The sequence below is a fragment of the Jaculus jaculus genome, chromosome 16 (genome assembly GCF_020740685.1).
Source record: "Jaculus jaculus isolate mJacJac1 chromosome 16, mJacJac1.mat.Y.cur, whole genome shotgun sequence".
Lineage (NCBI taxonomy): Eukaryota > Metazoa > Chordata > Mammalia > Rodentia > Dipodidae > Jaculus > Jaculus jaculus.
In genome coordinates, this window is record NC_059117.1 from 71,331,245 (window position 1) to 71,355,590 (window position 24,346).

Sequence of the window (24,346 nt, forward strand, 5' to 3'; positions counted from 1 at the left end):
TTTTCTTGAACAAGAAATAGTGTGGAATAACTAAAAATCATCTTTGCCTTCTTCTGAATGTCATTTTGTTCAAAAGTAACCAGGTTATGTTTTAAACCTAAAAGTATTTTGATACATTTTACTATTGCAAGTTACAGTACAGTAGTCCCTTCTTACCATTTTTTGTTGTTGTTCTAGTTAGAGTCAACAGCAATCCAAAAATATTTATAACTATTAACTATGTACTTTTCTGAGTAGCTTGATGGAATCTTGTTTGGCTCTATTCTGTCTAAGCCGTTCACACCACTTACCAGTCACTGAGCCATCTTGTTTATCAAAGATAGACTGTCATCTCATGATATTTCAGTCCCTGTGAAGATGCCCAGCTCACCAGGAACTGCTTCCTCTAGGGGGAGAGGTGAAGTTACTCTAGAATCCATGGAGTTTTGTACTCTCCATGGTTTCAGGCACCTACAGAGACTCTTGTGACATGTTTTCATTGGTAAGGTGAGAATACTGTATTTTCAAGTGAAATTTTTAAGTTGTTTTTACATTTTAAACATTAGTACTTCAGAATATAGCTATAAATAAGCCATTTACAGAGTTTTGTTCTTTATTTTTGAGACAGTAGGATTATTGAAATTGGATCTCTTGATTGTAGCATTAATAAATAACCTCTTCAGTGAGAGTCAGGCATAAAGTTAATTTTATATATTTTAGTGGTAAGAAACAGTCTATAGTTTTTTTTTCTTCTGAGGTAGGGCCTTACTCTAGCTCAGGCTGACCTGAAATTCACTATGAGTCTCAGGGTATCTTTGAACTCACAGCAATCCTCTTGCCATTGCCTCCCAAGTGCTGGGATTAAAGGCATGTGCCACCATGGCTGGCCAGCTTTTGTTTTTTAAATGCATGTGTCATCTTGTGTATCTGGTTTACATGGGTCCTGGGGAATCAAACCTGGGTCCTTTGGCTTTGCAGGCCAGGGCCCTAACTGCTAAGCTATCTTTCCAGCTCAGTCAATAGCTTTTTCCAGCCTCCTCCTCCTTTTTATTATTCAGGAACAGGGTGATGAGACTGATAGCAATAAAAATGTATAGTTACAAAAGACAGGTCAAGCATTTGAAAGTAGTAATTTATCACTTGCATAAAAGTTCTTTTAAAACAATCATTATTTGAAACGTAAACTTGTTTCAAAGACTTTAAACTTCCCTGTATTAAACTCTCAATGTTATATAAAGTAATATTTTTTCTCAATCCTTATTAACATTATTAATAAAATCAGTTCACTTAAAATTTTGAAGTATTTTTAACTTATAATTAAGTTTTAATAAAAACGACAAGCAGCCACTTAAGTCTACAGCTACATATTATCTATTTATTACCAATATGTTAAGCTTCATGTACAGATTACTAATATATATATTCATACCATTCTTTGTTTGAGATCTCTAATATATTTGTATTTTGATGATGGGTATTGGAAAACTCCAGTGAATGGCAGAACAGCTATTCAGTGTTGGTTGTTGTGTTATTTCTCATTAAAACTCTGTCCATATCTAGTAAGATACTCATATTTTAACACAGAAAATCATTTGCAGTGAGTTATTTTCATTCTTGAGAGAGAACAGAAAGATGCTCTAAGTAATTTCAAGAATATTTCAAGAAGAATACAGTAGGCACAGCGTTTTGTGATATATAGACAAGCATAGATTAGGTGCCCTTCCACATCTAGGAGGCTAATTTTAGTCACTTGTCCTTTTCTCTGTTTTGAGACATTCTAGTTGTACAGCGTTTAGCATGTAGAGTGTACTGAATACATCTCTATTGTAATTTAAGGTAGTATAAATAGGGATACTTTGTGACTTACATGAACATCAGTTTTTGCAGTTAAGTAAGTGAAAATTGTTCAGGAATTTTTTTCTCATCTCTCAATTAGAATTTCATTAATTGAAAGTTTTATTTAAATGCTTGTTTTAAAACATGGCTAACAGTATTTAGAAAATAACCCTGGATTGAAGAGGGAAGACTGTGAATGTTTATTTTGCTGTATGTTGTGTAGTATTGTGTACATGTGTGTCTTAGTAATATGTCTTGTCTCCTTGTCATAAAATAAAAGCTAATTTTCCTAATCCTAGGCCAGTTATCAACTATAATAAATTTAATCACCTATTTTGGAAAGGGCTAAAAGTATGACTCAAACTACAGATTGATATTATTTTAATTTTAAATGAAAATGTAAATAATCATGTATTTAATTTGAATAAAGATTTTAAAATAGTAAAGATGTACTTTGTTTTTAACACAATTCAGATTAGTAAATATCAGTGAATCAAGATATTATTTTATGAAAAACAAATTGTATAACTTTGGAATTCATAGTTTAAGAAAATGTGGGTAGGGGCTGGGAGAGATGGCTTAGCGATTAAAGCACTTTACTGCAAAACCTAAGGACCCATGTTTTATTCCCAGTACCCATGTAAGCCAAATGCACAGGTGGAGCATGAATCTGCAATTCATTTGCAGTGGCTAGAGGCCTTAAAGTGTTTTCTCTTTTTCTCTCTCCCTCCCTCCCTTAAATAAGTAAATTTTTTTTTGAAAAGAAAGAAAATGTGGGTAATGCCAGATTTTCTGTGTTATATTATTGAATAGTATTTTTTAATGAATATAGCTTTTTTTTGAATTTACTAGTAATTACTACATGAATGATTTGTGCATTAATATTGTGATACTGTGAAGTCTGTCATTTCTGTATTCAAATAGTAGTATCATTTCTGAGATCACATTTTAAAAAAGCTTAAATTTTGAAAAAATACTTTATTATTCATTTGAGAAAGAGAGAGAGAGAGAGAAAGAGGCAGAGAGAGAGAAGGAGGGAGGGAGGAAAAGAATGGGCACTCCAGGGCCTCTAGTCACTGCAAACAAACTCCAGTGAATTCCAGGTCAGCCTGAACTAGGGTGAGACCCTACCTCGAAAAACCAAAAAAAAAAAAAAAAAATTTTATTTATTTGCAAACACAGAGGAAGAGAGTGTGTGAATGTTGTCAGGGCCTTATGCAACTACATATGAACTCCAAATGCATGAGACATTTTGTCTATCTGGCGTTACATGTGTACTGGGGAATTGAACCCTGGCTGTCAGGCTTTGCAAGCAAGCGCCTTTATGAGCTGAACCACCTCTTTGGATCTAGACTAATCTATTTTAAGAGACTTTTTTTTTTGGTTTTTCGAGGTAGGGTCTCATTCTAGCCCAGGCTGACCTGATTTCACTATGTAGAGATGGCATCGTGGTTAAGGCACTTGCCTGCAAAGCCAAAAGGGCCCAGGTTCAATTCCCCATGACCCATGTAAGCCAGATGCACAAGGTGGCACATGCATCTGGAGTTCCTTTGCAGTGGCTAGAGGCCCAGGTGCGCCTATTCTCTCTCTTTCCATCTCTCCCAAATCAATAAAAATTTAAAAATATTTTTTTAAATTTAACCTAAACAAATGCATTCATTTGTTATGAATTAACTCTCAGGAAAGCTGAATTTCTTAAATATGACAGCAATATGATAGTGGCCTGTGAGTTGAGAAAGCATTTTCTAAAGTCGTTGCTGTTTTAGCTCAGTGGCAGTGTGCACAAGGCCTTGGGTTGGTTCTCCATTACCAAAGTAAAATAAAACTAATAAAATGATTATGCTCATTAGCCTGGGATAGTACTATGTAATAAGCATAACAATAGAACAGTAGTTCCCAGTAGAGGCAAAGTCTACATAAAGAGCAAATAGGATATCACTACTGTGCTTTAGAGTAATGCCTGACACATGTAAATGACATGTATGCTTTTGCTGGTATTTGCAAAATACATCCCAGAAGATTTTTTTAAATTTATTTCCAGCCACTGCAAACAAACTTCAGATGCATGTGCAGTCTTGTGCATCTGGCTTATGTGGGTCCTGGGGAATCGAACCAAGGTCCTTTGGCTTTGCAGGCAAACACCTTAACTGGTAAGCCATCTCCTCCAGCCCGCAGAAGATTTTTTTAAAAAGATTTATATTTATTTATTTATTTATTTATTTATTTGAGACGGGGGTTGGGGGGAGGGGAGAGAATGGGCATGCTAGGGCCTCTAGCCATTGCAGATGAACTCCATATGCATGCAGAACCATGTGCATCTGGCTTATGTGGGACCTGGAGAATTGAACCTGGGTCCTTTGGCTTTGCAGCCATTGCTTTAACTTTCAAGCCATTGCTCCAACCTCCAGAAGATTTTTAAAAAAATATTTTTATCTTTATTTTACTTATTTGAGAGAGAGTGAAAGAAGCAGAGAGCGAGAAGCAGATAAAATGGGCACCTCAGGGCTTCTAGCCACTGCAAAAATAAAAAACAAAAAAAACCCAAAACACCTCCAGATGCATGTGCCACCTGAAGAATTGAACCTAGGACCTTTGGATTTGCAGGCAAACACCTTAACTGCTGTCTTTCTAGTCCTCAGAAGATTTTAAAATACATATTTAAATTTTTTTTGTGTTTGTGTATATGTAAACTCTTGGGAAATTCTCTGTCTTCCAAAACAGTCAGTGCCAGCATACTGGGATTACAGAAGCCTGCCTCATCTTCCTGTTTTTTTAAAGTGGACTCTGGGATGAACTCAGGTACTTCAGCTGGAGTCAAGTACTTTATTCACTGAGCCCTCACCCCAGTCCACAGAATTTTTTTTTTAAGGGAATTTTGTTTGTTTTATCTCTTTGAGAGGTAGAGAAAGAGAAAACAAGAGTGGGTGTGCTAGGGCCTCTAGCCACTGCAAACAAACTCCAGATACGTGCACCACCTGGAGACTCGAACCTGGGTCTTCAGGCTTCCCGGGCAAGTTCTTTAACTACTAAGCTGTCTCTCCAGCTCCCCAGATGATACTCTTTCGTGTTTTTGTTTTTGTTTTTGGAGGTAGGGCCCCACTCTGGTCCAGGCAGACCTGTAATTAACTATATAGTCTCAGGGTGGCCTTGAACTCATGGTGATCCTCCTACCTCTGCCTCCTGTGTGCTGGGATTAAAGATGTGTGCCACCATGCCCGGCTCAGATGATACTCTTTTTCTTTTTTTAAATTTTTTAAAAATTTATTTGACAGAGAAAGAGGGAGAGAGAGAGAATGGGCCTGTTAGGTCCTCCTGCTGCAAAGGAACTCCAGACCCATGTGCCCCCAGGCAGTCCTGTAAAACAGCCTCCCTCACACAGCTTTTATGGAAATCTCCCCCCACCCCCTTTCCAGGTAAGGTCTCAGTCTGGCCCAGGCTGACCTGGAATTAATTATGGAGTCTCAGGATGGCCTTGAACTCACGGCGATCCTCCTACCTCTGCCTCTGGAGTGCTGGGATTAAAGGTGTGTGTCATCACGCCCAGCTTTTATGGTATATCTTTTATTAAGGTTTTTTTTTTTCTTTTGAGATGGGATCTTTTCTTGTGAGATAGGATCTCACAAAGTTGCCTAGCTTGGACTTGAACTTTCTGTAGCCCGGGCTAACCTTGAACTTTCAATTGCCCTGCCTCAGTCTCCAGAGAAGCTGGGTTTACAGGCATGAGCCATTGGGCTCAGCTGTAACAGTTACAGTAGTATCTTAAAATTTATGTACAAAGCATGTAAGCCTTTTAGAACAAACCTGTTTTCTTATGATCGCGACCTTTTATGTCTGAGCATGTTCTTTTGTACTGCATCAACTTTTTGTTTGTTTGTTTTCGAGGTAGGGTCTTGTTCTAGCCCAGATGTCCTGGAATTGGCTATGCATTCTCATATAGGTAGTAGTGTCAGGCTGGCCTCAAACTCTCAGCAATAGAGTTGGCATTAAAGGTGTGCACTACCATGCCCGGTTCTACCTTCATTTTTGTGAGAGAGACTGTTGTGGGGATAGAATGGACGCCCCAGGTCATCCAGCCACTGCAAATGAAGTCCAGACACATGCGCCACCTTGTGCATATGGTTTTACGTGGGTCCTGAAGAATCGAACCGAAGTCTTTTGGTTTTGTGGCTTTGCAGGCAAATGCCTTAACTGCTAAGCCATCTCTCCAACCCCCAATCTTCATTTCTAATCAGTACAAGTTCAGTGTTTAATAGTTTAACTCTATGTTCTGAAGTCACGTTGTAACTGGGAAGTGCCAAGAGTAGAGAGCAATGGAGAATAGGCGTTCAAATAATGATGATCCTACAGGTAAGCAATTGTAATCGAAATAAATACGTAATTTGAACTTGGTGAGTCAGGGATAGGTGAAAATGGGTAACTTTTTATAATGTATGTGACATCGAAATACACAGATTCTTCATTACCAAAGTGTCCTGTGTCAACTACGCTCATTTTCAGTATTTGAAGTTAGAGCGGCAACTTTTATATTTGAAACGGAAAAGCAGTCAAATTTCGCCCTACGCGACGCAGAGCAGAGAACGGGGCCCGCCGCGCCCAGGGCGGTTGCGGCGCGGAGTGGGCGGGGCTGAGGAGCGGGCGGGCCTGCGGAGTGGGCGGGGCTGCGGGGCGGAGTGGGCGGGGCCGAGGAGCGGGCGGGTCCTGCGGAGTGGGCGGGGCTGAGGAGCGGGCGGGGCCTGCGGAGTGGGCGGGGCTGAGGAGCGGGCGGGCCTGCGGAGTGGGCGGGGCTGCGGGGCGGAGTGGGCGGGGCCGAGGAGTGGGCGGGCCTGCGGAGTGGGCGGGGCTGAGGAGCGGGCGGGGCCTGCGGAGTGGGCGGGGCTGAGGAGCGGGCGGGGCCTGCGGAGTGGGCGGGGCTGAGGAGCGGGCGGGGCCTGCGCCCACCCGGCCTGGCGCTGGGAGCGGTTCGCGGGGGGGCCAGCGGCCCGGCTCCGCCCGCGCTCCCTCCTGGGTGGCTCTGCCGCCCCGGCCGAGGTTTCCGGTGAGCCGCCGTCGTCGACCGCTGCTCCTCAGCAGCCGCCCTCCTCTCCGAGAGCCCGGAGCCTTCGCCGCGCCCCGGTCCTCCGCGGACCCCGAAGCGAGCGTCGACACCCGTCCGCTCTTCCCGCGGCCGGCTGAGGTGCGCGGGGGCTGCCGGGCGCTGCGGGCGGGGCTGGAAAGCGTGCGGCCTGGACGGCGCCGCGGGCCTGCCTGCCTTCCCGAGCCGGGCCGAGCCGCCGGCGCCGCGGGCCTGCCTGCCTTCCCGAGCCGGGCCGAGCCGCCGGCGCCGCCCGCCTGCCTGCCTTCCCGAGCCGGGCCGAGCCGCCGGCGCCGCCCGCCTGCCTGCCTTCCCGAGCCGGGCCGAGCCGCCGGCGCCCTGCAGGGGCGGTGCGCTCCGAGTCTGGCCGGCCGGGACCCTCTCGCGGTCTCGTGCCAGCTGCAGGGCGCCCCAGCGGCCCGGCCCCAGGGCCGGAGAGAGGAGTGTTACAGCGGACAGCTGGGGCTTTCCGCCCTGGGGTCTCAGGCATGCGAGCTCCTTTCTTAGAGCTGCAGCCTGCCTACCTTGGGACTTTAATGAATCCCACATGCACTTAACATTTGTTCACAATAACTTGTAAAAGCCTTTCCAAGTTCGGGAGCAGAGCAATGCCCAAAACCACTCATGCAGTCCTGGTCAATCCGGGGTCTTTCACCTGGCTTGTCTTTTAGATGTTTACCTTTTCCCTTCCCTCCTTTTAGGCCTGTGGAAATCCAAGTAAGCGTTGTAATGAGTGGCGGGCGCCCAGCTGTTTTGTGTAGAAGTACATGGTAGCCTAGCCTTTAAAACTTCTTTTCGCTGGAACAGGGCATCCACCTCTCCTTGCGAAGCTTTGCAAGAGTACTCATCTCCAAGAAGGCTTTCTGCCAGGCCCTCAGGCTGTACTTTCATGCACCAGCAGCCACCACCACCCAGCGTGTGCAAGTGGGTACGTGCCCTGGCTTGCAAAACCAAGTGTCTGATCTGCCTCTTTTGATTTTCTCCATTCCCAAGGGTTACTTCTCCGTAAGTGGGTGAATTTAGTTTCCACTGGAAATACAGGACTATGGATTTGGATAACCAAATTTCAGGGATTTTTTTTTTTTCAAGGTAGGGCTTTGCTGTAGTCAGGCTGACCTGGAATTCACTATGTAGTCACAGGGTGGCCTCCAACTCTCAGTGATCCTCCTACTTCAGCGATCCTCCTACTTCAGCCTCCCACGTGCTGGGATTAAAGGAGTGCGTCACCACACCTGGCTGTTAGGACTTGTTTTTAACAGTGAATTTATGAGCAGTATTCTGAGTCAAAGGACCCAGTGGCCTGCCCTTGACCCTAAGGTTGGCACTGGCAGCCCTGTGATTCAGTGAACAGGCTTACTGCGGTGAGAACTAGGAACAGGCTTTGCTCGCAGGAATGTTTTCTCTGCTGAGTATGGTGTGTGTACACTGATGGCTGTATAAAGTAAGCTACTTCCTGCTCACCGTTAGCCTACAAGAAGAGCATCCCAGGGTTTTCTCGTTATTTTCTCCTGTAGCAGTTCCTGCAAATGAAAATGCCACCTCAGGAAGAAGTTCTGTTTGCATACTTTTAAGGTGATTCATTTCATTCCTGACAGGTTTTAGGTACCTGAAACATCAGCAGTTTCCTCGTGATTCTGAGGATTAAGGAGGTAAATATTTTCATTAAAAGTAAAATAAGTTTGTTTTTCGTTTTTTGTTTTTTTGAGGTAGGGTCTCACTGTAGCCCAGGCTGATCTGGACTTCACTAAGTAGTCTCAGGGTGGTCTTGAACCCATGACGATCCTCCTATCTCTGCCTTCCAAGTGCTGGGTTTAAAGATGTGAGCCACCATGCCTGGCTTCTATTATATATTTTTAACTTTTCTAAACTTACTATTAACCCACTTTTTATCAGTCTCAACTAAAAAATATTAATTCAGATTAGAATTACAAGAGATAACACCTGAATGAGAAACCTTGTTACCTACTGCTCTTTTATCACCTCATGGCCTGGGAGCTTGGATTGGTTGAACAGAGCGGTCTATTTGTAAAAACTGGTAGTCAGTGAAGACTGAATTTGAATGCTATGCTGTGGTTATATGCCTCTAAACACACCACTTTACTGAGGACCACCTGGCATGTGTTTTGGCTCTATCATCTGGTGGAACGCACACTTGGTCCGATCTTAGTAAAGTCAACTGAGAATGGAATAATTTTTTTTGGGGGGTGGGGAACGTACATAGGAGAAATTTGACCAAAGAGATTTAACTTCCGGGTGTGAGAGCTAGAGATTCATAAGATTTCTTACCACTTTTCATAGTGTTAATATTTTGTTCACCCCTCTGTAGGGAAGTGTTTATTTTTTTAATTTTTTGTTTTGTTTTGTTTTTTCCAGGTAAGGTCTCACTCTAGCTCACACTGACCTGGAATTCACTATGTAGTCTCAGGGTGGCTTTGAACTCACAGCAATCCTTCTACCTCTGCCTCCCGAGTATTGGGATTAAAGGCATGTGCCACCATGCCTAGCATGTAGGGAAGTTTTTTTTTTTTTTTTAATTTTTTATTTATTTATTTGAGAGTGACAGACACAGAGAGAAAGACAGATAGAGGGAGAGAGAGAGAATGGGCGCGCCAGGGCTTCCAGCCTCTGCAAAGGAACTCCAGACGCGTGCGCCCCCTTGTGCATCTGGCTAACGTGGGACCTGGGGAACCGAGCCTCGAACCGGGGTCCTTAGGCTTCACAGGCAAGCGCTTAACCGCTAACCCATCTCTCCAGCCCATAGGGAAGTTTTAAATTTACTCTTTTTTATGTGTGTGTGTGTATGTGTGTGTGTGTATGTGTGTGTGTGTGTATTATTTGGAGACCAGAGGTCAGTGTTGGGCATTGTCTTCAGTCAAACTGAACCTTGTCTCACCAATTTGACTAGACTACTTAGCTAGCAAGTCCCAGGGATTCTCTTGGGTTTGCCTCTTGGCTTTTATATATAGGTACCAGGGATCCAAACGCAGGTCCTCAAACTTGTGTAGCTATCATCTTACTGACTGAACCATCTCTTTCTGAAAGTCTGATAATATTAGTTTGTGAAGTAAACTGACAATAGACAAATGACAACAAAAATGACATACAAATGTTATTGTATACCTAATAAGCACGGGACTGACAGTGGAAGGAGGCAGGTCACAGTCTGGCTGAGTCTCATAGAAGCTTGGGCTTCTGTAGGTCTGGGAGGTTGTACGGGCTGGAGAGGGCTGGGGCCAGAGAATGTGCACTACAAGCTAGGACTGTTTTGGTATACAGAGGAAGTCTCTCCCACCACCTGAGGTCATCTCTTTTCCTGGGTACCAGTGGGAATATTAGGTACAGAGATATCTGTGTCTTCATGTTTACTGATATAGGTAGACACAAATTTCTTTTTCAAAAGGACAGCCTTTTGGAGCCATTCCTGGGTCTGTAGTGGTCTGTAGTCTCTCTGAATAGCCAACTCAAAATATTCCAAGCGTACCTTGTATATCTTGTTCCTAACAGTGCCTGGCACACAGAAGGTGCTAAATAAATATTCAGTAAATAAAGGAACATGACTCAGTGACGTAACAGAGCACATACATAGTAATTATGCCTAGCTCTTGGCCATTTGGCCTTTATAGGGAATTTTTTATGAATATATTTTCCACTGGATCTCTAGGTTTGGAGGTTGCTATGTTAATGCTGCTTGTCTTTGGAGTGCTGCTTCATGAAGTCCCATTGAGTGGCCAAGATGAGGCTCTTCTTGAGGCTGACAGTGTTCCAAGCAAACTCCTGTACAACTACACCAGCCTCCGCCTGCCAGAGGAGCACATTCCCTTCTTCTTGCATAGCAATAGGCATATTGCTACCATCTGTGAGAAGGACCCACATTGTCCATATAAGGTAGTCCTGCTTCTCATTTTTTTATTTCACATGCTTTTATTTTTTAATAGAGAGAGAATGGGCATACCAGGGCCTTTAGCTATTGCAAATGAATTCCAGACACATGCAGCATCATGTGCATTTGGCTTATGTGGGTACTGGGGAATTGAACCTGGGTCCTTAGACTTTGCAGGCAAGTGCCTTAGCTGCTAACCCATTTCATTAGCCCTCACATACTTAAAAAAAAAATTATCTTTGGTTTTCTTATTTATATCTTTTCATGTTTAAAATTAATTTTTAAGGCTAGCATCCAAAGTAATGGGTTTCATCATGACAGTTTCAATACTGTGCTTTTTTTTTTTTTTTTTCCAGGTAGGGTTACACTCTAACCTGGGCTGACCTGGAATTCACTCTGTATTCTCATCGTGGCCCCGAACTGATGGCAATCCTCCTGCCTCTGCCTCCCGAGTGCTGGGATTAAAGGCGTGTGCCATCATGCCCGGCTTGTGCACTTTTTTTAAAATGTCCATCTATGTTTTTTAATTTATTTTATTAATTATTATTATTAATAACATTTTGTATGGATACATCATGTGTTGATACCCTCTTTTCCCTCATCCCTGCCCCCATTCCTCTGGGGGCCCTCCTCAGTGGGGTTGCAGGTATTCCCCATGGGCTTGTGGGTTATGCATTTTGGGAACAACAGTCAGGTTTTTGTTTTTGTTGTTGGGAAGGGAATGCCTCTGGGCATGTTGCCTCAACCTGTGACTCTTAGAATCTTCTTAGCACAAAAAAAAGATAGAATTCTAATGTTCAGTTTTCACTGTGAGTTTGCTTTAATTTGACCTGATAATTATAAGTGACTAATCTTAGCTTAAAATCATGCCCCATTCCCAAGAGGGAATCTTAAATCTCTATTTGTATGCTCTGTAAATGGAGCAAAGTAGGAAGAAAAGAAAAATAAAGGATGTCACACCTTTTCTTTCTTCAGCATCACTTATGAGGTCTAGTACTTTATTTCAGTAATAACACCTCAGCCCTGGCTCCCAGTAATTAATACTCTTATTAACTCTCTCAAATAAAAAATAAAGTAAACATAAATTAAGAGCCCATTAAGACATCTCAGGCGGCCTTGTACATCAAAGTCTGGCATTGTGACCCTTCCTTCCTTTTCCCTACTGCTGGCACAGGAAACACATGGAAAAGCAGATCCTGGAATCTGACCAGTTGCTTTGGGGCCTTACAGCAGATCCATGGCTGGCAGCCCCTGCTGTGCCCTCATGGGCTATAGAGCTTTGACCTTAGGCTGCTTCTAAGGATCTTGATTGATGAACAGATTTGCAATGCCATTCCTTTTCACTGATGCTTTTGGTAACAAGAACTGATTGGTATAATCAGCTTACTCTGAGAAAGTCTGTTTTTTTTTTTTAAATTTTGTTTATTTATTTGAGAGTGACAGACACAGAGAGAGAAGGAGACAGAGAGAGAGAGAATGGGCGCGCCAGGGCCTCCAGCCACTGCAAACAAACTCCAGATGCGTGCACCCCCATGTGCATCTGGCTAACGTGGGTCCTGGGGAATCGAGCCTCGAACCTGGGTCCTTAGCTTTCACAGGCAAGTGCTTAACCGCAAAGCCATCTCTCCAGCCCAGAAAGGCTGTTTTTTGTTTTGTTTTTGTTTTTTGAGACAGGGTCTCTGTACCTCAGACTAACCTGGAATTCATTATGTAGTTCCAAGCTGCCCTCAAACTCATGGTGATTTTCCTATCTCTATATCCCGAATGCTAGGATTAAAGGAATGGAGTATGGAAGAGGGGCCAACCCAGAGAATATGACCAAATTGCAGTATGTTTATATATTAAAGTTCTCAATAAAATAAAAAATTAAAAAAGGTGCTTCAAGAAATTCAAATTCAAGTGATCGTTGTTAGCCTAGGTGAAGTCTAGACTTTTGGTTAGGGGCCATCCTCAGGGAGTACGTTAAGACAATTGTTCAGAATTTTGGAACTACTACTATTAGAATATGCTGCAGTTACTTTTCATACATGAATGGGAAGTGTGAAGGTGAGAGGTTTATTAAGGTTTGCTTTTGCTTTTTCTTCTTCTTCTTTTTTTTTTTTTTTTTTGAGGTAGGGTCTCACTCTAGCCCAGGCTAACCTGGAATTCACTATATAGTCTCAGGGTGGCCTCAAACTCATAGCGATCTTCCTGCCTCTGCCTCCTGAGTGCTAGGATTCTGGGCTGAGGAGATGGCTCAGAGATTAAAGGCATTTGCTTGAAAAGCTTGCAGCCCTGGTTTGATTCCCTACTACGCATGTAAAGTCAGACCCACAAAGTGGTGCATGTGTCTGAAGTTTGTTTGTTGTGGCACAAGGCTCTGGCTCACCAATACTCTTATTAACTCTCTCAAATAAAAAATAAAGTAAACATAAATTAAGAGGGCTGGAGAGATGGCTCATTGGTTAGTTAAGGTGCTTGTTTGCTGAGTCTACCTGTCCAGGTTTAATTCCCCAGTACCCACATAAAGTCAAATGCACAAAGTAGCACGTGTGTATGGAGTTTGCAGTGGCAGGAAGTCCTAGCGTGCCCATTCTTATTCTTTCTATCTCATAAATAAATGAATAAAAATTTTTAAACGAAGTCCATTTTATTTTTTATTTATTTTATTTTATTTTTATTAGCATTTTCCATGATTATAAAACATATCCCATGGTAATTCCCTCCCTCTCCCCCCCACACTTTCCCCTTTGAGGAAGTCCATTTTAAATGTACATGTTTTATGTTCTAGAAGCACATAGAAAATCTTAAGTACTGCTGGGGTTATGAGAAATCCTGCAAACCAGAGTTCAGGTTTGGCTACCCTGTTTGCAGCTTCGTTGATAGGGGGTGGTAAGTTTCCATCTGGAATCCCCTCCTCACTTTTAAACATATTTTCTTTGAAGTCTGTGTTAATGCTCTGTTTCTAGAAAGTTTCTATTGTTAGACTATACTTCCTTTAGATATTAAATTATTCATTCAATCATGAATTAAACCTATCTCACACTGAGTGAAGATTATCTGTATCTCCTCTGTCAGACAGAAAAACAGCATAGACTATAGAAAATATTTCCTGCAGTGTATGCTAAGATGATAAATGAACAGGTTCCTCTAGATTCTGAATAGATAAATTCTAGGTAAAGTAAAATATAATTAGCAATTCAGATGCACACATAGTTTAAAAAATGGGGTAAATAAAATATACTAAATACTTTATTGCCTCCTTCAGTTCCAGATGTCCTCAAATTCATAGACTTCTACTGTGTCTTTTATTTATTATGTCTTTTATTTGTTATATTTTATTTTAGTGAGTAGATTGTTTATTAGTACCCTTTTATAATTTTATGTTCATAGTGATAATTTTAGGAAAAACTATGATAACATACTTAAAATTAAAATAGTAACAGAATTCTAGAAACTTAGCCTGTAGAAAGAAAATGTAAGTTTTAGAAAATAAAAGGAAAAGAAAAATCACTGTTTTTTTTTTTTTTTTTTTTGCAAATAGGGTAGACACTTTGGAGTCAGCAGAGGACATGTTCTGGAAACAAGCTGACTTTGGATATGCCAGAGAGCGGCTGCAGGAAATGCATGTGCTCTGCCAACAAGAGAGAATGGTGAGTGTTTAGTTCCTTAATCCGTAAGCTTGCTAGTGAGGCATGTTGGGCATCAGGAGTTCAAGTTCCTTAGTTACATAGGAAGTTTGAGGCTAGACTAGACCCTACCTTGAAAATCAAAAATAAATAAATATAAAAAATCCCAAAACAATAAGCCCTTATTTTTATTATTTATTGTATAACTTCTAATGCAAAAACAAGATGGCTCAATGAGATAGGGTTTCCATGTAGCCCATGTAACTTGAAATCAGTGATCTTTCTACTGATACATCATCGGTCCTTAGAATTGGAGTTAGAATTAGGTATGCACTACCATACCCAGCTCAGAATTTTATTTAGTGTTTTAAAATAGGCTAATATATTTTTTGGAAGGTATGTCCTTGTCATCAGATAGTCATATTTTGAGGCAGGTAAAATATTTGTAAATTTAGAAGCCCCAACCTATGTTAAAGAAGAGAAGTTAATACATTGTATCTTTAAACATTCATTCTCTGTTCATTTGGGACAGATGATGTCTCCTCACTGTACTGATCTATATTTGCTTGGTCAGTACTTCACAGCATGAAGGGAAGCTTTCTTGTGAATTGCCCTGCTTGAGTCTCGCAATAAGCAGTGGAGCAGATAGACTGATGCCTTTAGTTTTGGAGTGGAAAATAAGATCCTCAGAGAAGATAAGCAGCTTCTCCAAGACCATTCAGCTATCTTGTAAAACCATGCAGGTAGAGTTAAAAGGCATTTTTTTTTTCAATTCCTCTTGTCATTTTTTTTTTTTTTTTTTTTTTTAAGATAAGGTCTCATGTATCTGTGTAGCCAAGGAAAATGGTGAACTGCATCCTTCACTTCCCTGGTACTGGGATGTGTGAGTTCCCTTCTTTTTGCTAGGATAAAATACCTGGTAAAAATCAGTTCAAGGGAGGAAGGGTTTATTTCAGTTTCCATCATGGCAGGGAAGGCATGATGGCGAAGCTTGAGGCAGCTGGTCACATTGCATCCGGTCAGTCCGTAGCAGAGAGTGATGATTCCTGCTTCTCAGCTAGCTGTCTCCTTTTAAATCATCCAGGGGGCTGGGAAATGGTTAAGCCATTAAGGCGTTTGCCTGTGAAGCCTAAGGACCTCGGTTCAATTCCCCAGGACCCATGTAAGCCAGATGCACAAGGGGGCACATGCATCTGGAGTTCGTTTGTAGTGGCTGGAGGTCCTGGCATGCCCATTCTTTCTCTCTATCTGCCTCTTCCTCTCTCTCTTTCTCCCTCTCTTGAATAAATAACTAAAATATTAAAAAAAAAAAATCCAGGACCCTGGCCTATGGAATGGTGCTGTCCATAGTTAAGGTGGGTTAGCCTAACAAAGATCATCCCACATAGACATGCACAGAGGTAGTCTAGTCTTCTTAGGTCCTGTTAAATTGACAATCAGCATAGACCATTACATATGGTAACAGGCATGAGTCATTACACCTGGTTTATGCGGTGCTGGAGATGGCATCCAGAGTCCCCAAGTTTATATCCACCACCAATGTGTACTTTTTGTTTTTTGGCTTTTCAAGGTAGGGTCTCACTCTCGTCCAGGCTGACCTGGAATTTACTATGTACTCTCAGGGTTGCCTTGAACTCACAGCAATCCTCCTCGCTCTGTCTCCCCAATGCTGGGAATAAAGGTGTGCACCACCACGCCTGGCTCAAAGTGTACTTAAAAAAAAAATTTATTTTTATTTTTATTTATTTAAGAGAGTGAAAGAGGGCTGGAGAGATGGCTTAGCAGTTAAGTGCTTGCCTGTGAATCCTAAGGACCCCGGTTCGAGGCTTGATTCCCCAGGTCCCACGTTAGCCAGATGCACAAGGGGGCACACGCATCTGGAGTTCATTTGCAGTGGCCTGGAAGCCCTGGCGCGCCCATTCTCTCTCTATCTGTCTTTTTCCCTCTCTCTCTGTCACTCTCAAATAAATAAATAAATAAAAATGAACAACAACAAAAAAAAAGAGAGTGAAAGAGGGAGGGGGGGAGAGAGAGAGAACATGGGCATGACAAGGCCTCAAGCCACTGCAAATGAAATCCAGACACATTGGCCACTTGGTGCATCTGGCTTATGTGGGTGCTGAGGAATCTAACTGGGGTCCTTTGGCTTTGCAGGCAAGTACCTTAACTGCTAAGCCCTATTTCCAGCACAAAGTGTACTTTTTTTAGTGTGCTTTCCATTGCACTCTAGTGTATAGGACAAATGCATGTCAAGAGTTAGTTTTACGTAGTAAATATGAAAGTAGGTTTTTAACAACACAATTTAAATACTGACTCTTGGGTAAAATACTCAACTTGAAAACAAGTCTTTTTTTGTTGTTTTAAACTTTTTTAGAACTTTATTTATTTAATTATTTGAGAGAGAGAGAGACAGAGAAAACGAGGCAAAGAGAGGGGGAGAATGGGCACACCATGGCCTCCAGTCACTGCAAACAAACTCCAGATGCATGCACCCCTTGTGCAGGACTTAAATAGGTCCTGGTGATTCAAACCAAGGTCCTTTGGCTTTGCAGGCAAATGCCTTAACCGCTAAGCCATCTCTCCAGTCCTGAAAATAAGTCTCTAAATTTCTTTGGCCTTAAAGCCATGCCAATGCTTTAGCTTGTAGAAAGGAAAAAATAAGGTTTTTCATAGAAAAATGACCAGTACAGGGCCTGGCCCTAGCAAAGGGCTCAATACTGTCCTTTTTTTTCTTTTTTTGTTGTTTTGAGGTAGGGTCTCACTCTAGTCCAGGCTGACCTGGAATTCACTATGTCGTCTCAGGGTGGCCTTCAACTCACAGCAGTCCTCCTACCTCTGCCTCCTGAGTGCTGGGATTAAAGGTGTGTGCCACCACGCCCAGCTTTCCATACTGTTTTTTTTTTTTTTCTCAAACTTTTTAAACTGTCAAGTTTCATATAGGTATATGACATATTTTGATCATAATCTCCTCCCATTACCTTCCCTTGTTCCCCTTTCTCATCTCCTTCCACTGAACCCCTTCTTCTGTCTAACTAATCCCTCTTCTACTTTGATGTGTTTATTCATTTACTTTTATTATTTTATTATTATTATTATTGTTTTTTTTTTAAATTTTTTTTTGTTCATTTATTTATTTATTTATTTGAGAGCGACAGACACAGAGAGAAAGACAGATAGAGGGAGAGAGAGAGAATGGGCGCGCCAGGGCTTCCAGCCTCTGCAAACGAACTCCAGACGCGTGCGCCCCCTTGTGCATCTGGCTAACGTGGGACCTGGGGAACTGAGCCTCGAACCGGGGTCCTTAGGCTTCACAGGCAAGCGCTTAACCGCTGAGCCATCTCTCCAGCCCTATTATTGTTTTTTTGTTTTTTGAGGTAGGGCTTCACTCTAGTCCAGGTTGACCTGGAATTCACTATGTAGTCTCAGGGTGGCCTTGAACTCACGATGATCCGTCTACCTCTGCCTGTTGGGTGCTGGGATTAAAGGTGTGCACCAGCACGGTCAGCTTGTTTTTTATTTGAGGTAGGGTCTCACTCTGGCCCCGGCTGACTTGGAATTCACTATGTAATCTCAGGGTGGCCTCAAACTCATGGTGATCCTCCTATCTCTGCATTCTGAGTGCTGGGATTAAAGGCATGTGCCACCATGCCTGGCCTGTTTTTTATTTTTTTAATGCCTTTGGAGTTGTAAGCACTTATGACTCAAGTTTACTATTGTCTAACCCAATGATCCTGAACATCTCAGGAGTCTTTTTTAAAATTTTTATTTATTTGAGAGTGACAGACAGAGAGAGAAAGATACAGAGAGAGAGAAAGAGAATGAATGGGCACGCCAGGACTTCCAGCCACTGAAAATGAACTCCAGATGCATGCGCCCCTTTGTGCATCTGGCTAACATAGGTTCTGGGGAATCTACCTTCAAACTGGGGTCCTTAGGCTTCACAGACAAGCGCTTAACTGTTAAGTCATCTCTCCAGGCCCTCAGGAATATCTTATCTCCATGCAATCTAGGAAACTAAAAGAAAAAAATTAATAAATCACTTGCCTATAAACAAATATGTACACTGTGGTGCTTTGCAGGGAGGATTGTCTCCTAATTGAGCTCTTATCAATTGTAACAAAAGGATTGAAGTTGGCACGACATTAATCTGCCCTGCCACAAGTGCTAATAATAGACATTTGTTTTACTTTGTGTATTTAGGCTGTAGTCTTATCTGCTCCTGAGGAAAGGAGATACAATCTCACCTGTACACCTCTCTCATGGTAGTTTGTAGAATGCTTTCCTGGACACCATTTAATGCCTTGGTGTGTGTTATACCATCAGTACGGTCCCGGTCTTAGTTGTCTCAGCATTCTGAATGCTGGAATTGAAGGCATGACTACCATGTTTGGCTCCATTTCAATCTTTTCTTTTTTTGTTTGTTTGTTTGTTTTTTTGGTTTATTTTTATTTATTTGAAAGCGACAGAGAAAGAGGCAGAGAGAAAGAGAGAGAATGGGTGCGCCAGGGCTTCCAGCCACTGCAGACGAATTCCAGATGTATGCGCTCCCTTGTGCATCTGGCTAACGTGGGTCCTGGGGAATCAAGCCTTGAACTGGGGTCCTTAGGCTTCACAGGGAAGCACTTAACCGCTAAGCCCTCTCTCCAGCCCCTTAATCTTTTCTTGACTAGATTCCAACACCTAGGCTCCTTGTACCTTGGGAATCTTAGTGAAATGGTATTTAAAAATGGTGTTTAAATCCCTAAACGGAACCCAGAGCAGAAAGTTTTGAAACAGTCCCTCGTTTTTTTTTTTTTTAATTAATTAATTTATTTGAGAGCGACAGACACAGAGAGAAAAACAGATAGAGGGAGAGAGAGAATGGGCGCGCCAGGGCTTCCAGCCTCTGCAAACGAACTCCAGACGCGTGCGCCCCTTATGCATCTGGCTAACGTGGGACCTGGGGAACCGAGCCTCGAACAGGGGTCCTTAGGCTTCACAGGCAAGCGCTTAACTGCTAAGCCATCTCTCCAGCCCGAAACAGTCCCTCTTTTAACACAAATAAGTTTGGTTAAAATAGAACAGGCTGTGATAGAAATAGGCAGTGGTAGTTGACTCTGTTTTATGCAGTTATTTAGCTCTATTGTTGCTGTTGATGCAGAGACTCACATAAGGTTATGGGATACTTTGCAGAATGTGCCTCTTATTAAAGTTGGCCAACTGTTCTTGTCATAGTGGCACATGCCTGTAATTCCAGCACTTAGGAGGCAGAGGTAGGAGGATTGCTGTGAGTTTGAGGCCAGCCTGAAGCTACAGCGTGGTTTTCAGGTCAGTCTGGGCTAGAGTGAGACCCTACCTTGAAAAAACCAAAATCATCATCATCATCTGGCAAACTTCCTGTCCAGTTTTGCATTTGAATGTCTTTTATGGGCTCATTCTTTCATACTTCTCTTGGTTACTCTTTGGGAAATACTTTTGCACATAGTTGGTGTTAGTAATGGTTCCAAGCCTTATTTTAAGGAGACTGGACTACATGAGCCACATATATGGCCATTTGCTTTAAAATTTGAGGTGACACTTATCTGTCATCCCAGCACTTGAGAGGCTGAGGCAGGAGGAGGATCATGAGTTTGAGTACAGCCTGAGCTACATGATGAGACTGTATCTGAATAAAAAGATAAAATTCAGATACAGCATTTGAGAATTGTGTGTGTGTGTGCTTTGTGTGGACAGGTGCACCTGCTTCATGTAAACACTGCATAAATCAGAGGAGAGCATCATTCTTCTACCTTATTTCCTTGAAACAGAGTTTCTTACTGAACCTGAAGTTCTGTTTTCTGGTTAAATTGGCCAGACCAGTGAGCCCCAGCAATCTTGTTATCTCCGATTCCCCTCAGCAGTGGGGCTACAGTGGCCATGTCCAGCTTTTTATGTGTGTGCTGGAGATAAAACTCATGCTTGAACAGCAAGTGTTTTTACCTTGTGAACAATTTCCCTGCCCCAGGAATTCTTCATAGTAACTTAAAAGTGAGAACTGGGGCTGGAGAGATGGCTTAGCGGTTAAGCGCTTGCCTGTGAAGCCTAAGGACCCCGGTTCGAGGCTCGGTTCCCCAGGTCCCACGTTAGCCAGATGCACAAGGGGGCGCACGCGTCTGGAGTTCGTTTGCAGAGGCTGGAAGCCTTGGCGCGCCCATTCTCTCTCTCTCCCTCTATCTGTCTTTCTCTCTGTGTCTGTTGTTCTCAAATAAATAATAAAAATAAAAAAATAAATAAAAAATTTTTTAAAAAAAGTGAGAACTGGCAAAAGTACATTTGGCCAAGGTGTAGTGGAAAGAAGAAAATGTCCTGAAGTCATGTCTAGAGAGCTCACCTTGTCATTCATGTGGGTGCACATGCAGTTGGAATGGTGTTGCAGTTACCTTCTCCTTGCTGAGACAAAGCACCAACCAGAAGAAGCATATGGGAAGAAAGGTGTTTTTTTTTTTTTTTTCTTTAAGGCTTACAGTTTCAAGGGGGAACTTCATCAGGCAGGGAAAAGCATGGCAGAGCAGGAAACTGGTGCATATCTGGGGCAAGTAGTTTAAGTACTGGGTTTGGAACTGGGCTAATAAATCTCAAGTTCCACCCCCAGCAACACACCTCCTCCAACAAGGCTCTCCTTACCAAATTGCCACCAGCTAGGGATTGAGTATGAGGCTTAATCACGAACACATGAAGCTGTGGGGGACGTTTCTTATTCAAGCCACTACACATAGCTAGTAGGTCAGGAAGTCCTTGCAGTATGCTTATAGCTACTTTTTGCTTTTTTAAAACTTATTTCAGAGTGACTCAAGTCTGGTATGTTCCCGTTATCTTCAGTACTGCAGAGCCACCAATCTCTACCTGGACTTAAGAAATATCAAGAGAAACCATGACAGGTACATAAGTGGTTATTGTTGGAATCTTATCGAAGTTCTGAATTTGTTTTTTTTTTTTTTAGGATTTTTGAGGTAGGGGCTTACTCTAGCTCAGGCTAGCCTTGAGGGTGGCCTTGAACTCATGGCAATCCTCCTACCTCTGCATCCTGAGTGCTGGGATCAAAGGTGTGCATCACCATACCTGGCTCAGAAGTTCTGAAATCATTTTTTTTCTTTTAATATTTTATTTTATTTATTTATTTGACAGAGAAAGAGGGAGAGAGAGAGAATGGGTGTGCCAGGGCCTCCAGCCACTGCAACAAACACCAGATGCATGCAGCCATTTATGCATCTGGCTAACATGGGTCCTGGGTCCTTTGGCTTTGCAGGCAAATACCTTAACCTCTAAATCATCCCTCTAGCCCCAAGTTCTTAAATCTTTTCACATCCAGAGATAGGTCTTTTAAGTTTGCTTTGTAGTAAAATGGTTGCAAGGTTCAGGGTGGGTAAAGAGTGGATGATTCAGGCTGGTCACCAGGTGATCATAGTGCTACCAGCTTGGATTCTGTATAATGATTCTGCTATTTTTACATATTTTATAATTTTTCTATTATGAATATAGTCATTTCTCATTTAATAATGAGGATACATTTTGAAATACCTTGATTTTATAATTGTTCAAACATTAGAGTGGACTCACACCAACTAAGAGTGTTATAATGTCCCTAGACATGTAATCCTGTGGGACCACCATCACACATGCAGTTTACCATTGGCAGAAATGGCATTGTGTTAGGGCTGGAGAGATAGTTTAGTGGTTAAGGCACTTACCTGCAAAGCCAAAGGACCCAGGTTCAAGTCCCCAAGACCCATGTAAGCCAGACACACAAGGTGGTGAATGTGTCTGGAGTTCATTTGCAGCAGCTAGAGACCCTGGTGTGCCCATTCTTTCTCTCTCTCTCTCAAATAAGTACATGGAAATAAAATAATTTAAAAAAAAAAAAAGAATGACCTTGTGCATCACACACATGTAGTTAAATTCCAGTAAAATATTGATTCGGAAGTTGAGAATCCCTTTTAGGTATAACCCAGTAGCTTAATTCATGAGAAATTTGTTCAGTTTTTTTTTGTTTTTTTTTGTTATATATTAGATTCAAGGAAGATTTTCTTCAGGGTGGCGAAATTGGAGGACACTGTAAACTTGACAGTAGTACATTGATGTCAGAAGGTCAGCGCAAAAGCCCTCTGCAGTCTTGGTAACATGATTTTTTTTTCCCTAAGAAATATTTTTCTAAAATAATTACTTTTTCTTTTGGTACCTAAAGATTTTGGAAGGGAATTGAAAATGGACAATGTTACTTAATCTGTGTCAGTATGAACTGTGAAGTGTGGAAAGATGAGTCCCTCATTTGTATGTCATTTGAATACATTAGGAAGTAGGAGCTGGGAAGATGACTCAGTCAGTCAGGGGCTTGCCGTGACAACACGGGACCTGCGTTTGGGTGTCCAGTAAATAAAGCACATGAACGAGCAACAGCAACAAAGCTGGCGCAGCACTCGTGCCCGTCATCCCAGCACTGGGGAGGCGGATGTAAGAGACCCCGGGGCTTGCTGGCCAGCCAGCCTAGCAGAATCAGGGAAGTCTGGGTCTCAGAAAATAAGGTGGCGAACAGTTGAGAAAAACACGCAACATTCACCTCTGTCCTCACACATGTGCGCACATGTGCATGAGCACCTGCACACGCAGATGCACGTGCATGAACCCATAAACAGACATGATATTACAAAGTAGGTATAGCATTTGCTGATTGTAAATGAAAGGATAATCACTTTTAGTGAGCTGTTGTTAACTCAAAATTGCTATACGTGTTTAGGGAGCACTGTTCTTTTGTTTTGTTTTGTTTTGTTTTTGCGAGGTAAAGTCTCACCATAGTCCAGACTGACCTGGAATTCACTCTGTAGTCTCAGAGTGGCTTTGAACTCATGGTGATCCTCCTACCTCTGCCTCCCTAGTGCTGGGATTAAAAGCGTATGCTACCACGCCCTGCTAAGGGAGCACATTTTAAAAATTATGCATTTATTGAAATAACACACATACAAAATATTGTATAGTTTGGATTTTGAAAACTGGAACCCGCCTATGTAACTGTTCAGGTTTAGAAAACAGCATCAGCAACATCCTGTGCTGTCTCAGGATGTACCCTGTAAACCTGCCTAAGGGTAAATACTAGTCTTTACTACCATTGGTCAGCTTTCTGAACTTTGAAATACTTTTAGACTCAAGGAGGTTTGAAAAAGAGGTTCCATTGTGTAATTCTCCAGCTTCCTGTAATGACAGTATCTCATGTAACCATAGCACAGTGACCAAAGCCAGGACACTGATGTTGATACAGTCTTATTAACTACATGAGTGTGGGTTTTTACCAGTGTTTACAAAGCACTTATTTTTTCAAAATGTGTACTCCAAAATATTTATATTACTTGCCTAGATCATGTAACCATCACCACAGTTAGGATGCAGAATTCTTTCATTATTCACAGAAACTCATCACCTCCTTTATAGTCAAATAGGATACTTTTATGTAATGTTAATTTCTGAGGTCACACAGTGTGCTGAGCAGACCAATAGCAATATTCATCTAACCTACATTCAAACAGTAGTTACCAATTTTGTGATGAAGCCTCTCACTTGACTTAAAAAGATTGTTACAATAAAAACTTCTGCATTTTTAGTGTGCATTTTCATTCCTGCTACTTTTTTTTTTTGAGGTAGTGTCTCACTGAGCTACAGCCCTCTCTGTAGCCCAGGCTGGCCTTGAATACATGGTATTCCTACTATCTCAGCTTCCTTAGAGCTGGAATTATAGTTTTGTTTTGTGAGGTAGGATCTCACTCTAGCTCAGGTTGATCTGGAATTCACTCTGTAGTCTTAGGCTGGCCTCAAGCTCACAGTGATCCTCCCCCTTGGCCTCCCAAGTGCTGGAATTAAAAGCATGAGCCACCAGGCCAGGTGGATAATAGATACGAGCCAACATACCCAGCTTATGTACATTTTGATATCTGATTTCCTATCATAGTTCCTTAGAGTATAATTTTA

At 42.2% G+C, this 24,346-nt stretch overlaps 1 protein-coding gene across 4 annotated transcripts in view; it reads left to right on the plus strand.

Moving 5' to 3' along the window:
* Positions 1–6,860: 6,860 nt before the first annotated feature.
* Eogt (EGF domain specific O-linked N-acetylglucosamine transferase) overlaps positions 6,861–24,346 on the plus strand; it is a 53,784-nt gene continuing 36,298 nt past the window's right edge. Inside the window, exons 1-8 of one of the 4 annotated variants that reach the window (XM_045136100.1) lie at positions 6,861–6,988; positions 7,694–7,814; positions 8,482–8,535; positions 10,548–10,771; positions 13,537–13,637; positions 14,290–14,398; positions 21,176–21,270; positions 22,401–22,505. In XM_045136100.1, the coding sequence (XP_044992035.1) occupies positions 10,562–10,771; positions 13,537–13,637; positions 14,290–14,398; positions 21,176–21,270; positions 22,401–22,505 (620 nt within the window). In that variant the 5' untranslated portion in view covers positions 6,861–6,988; positions 7,694–7,814; positions 8,482–8,535; positions 10,548–10,561. Of the gene's footprint in view, positions 6,989–7,587; positions 7,815–8,481; positions 8,536–10,547; positions 10,772–13,536; positions 13,638–14,289; positions 14,399–21,175; positions 21,271–22,400; positions 22,506–24,346 lie in introns of all 4 variants that reach the window. The other 3 variants (XR_006633847.1, XM_045136099.1, XM_045136101.1) reach the window with 3 other exon arrangements.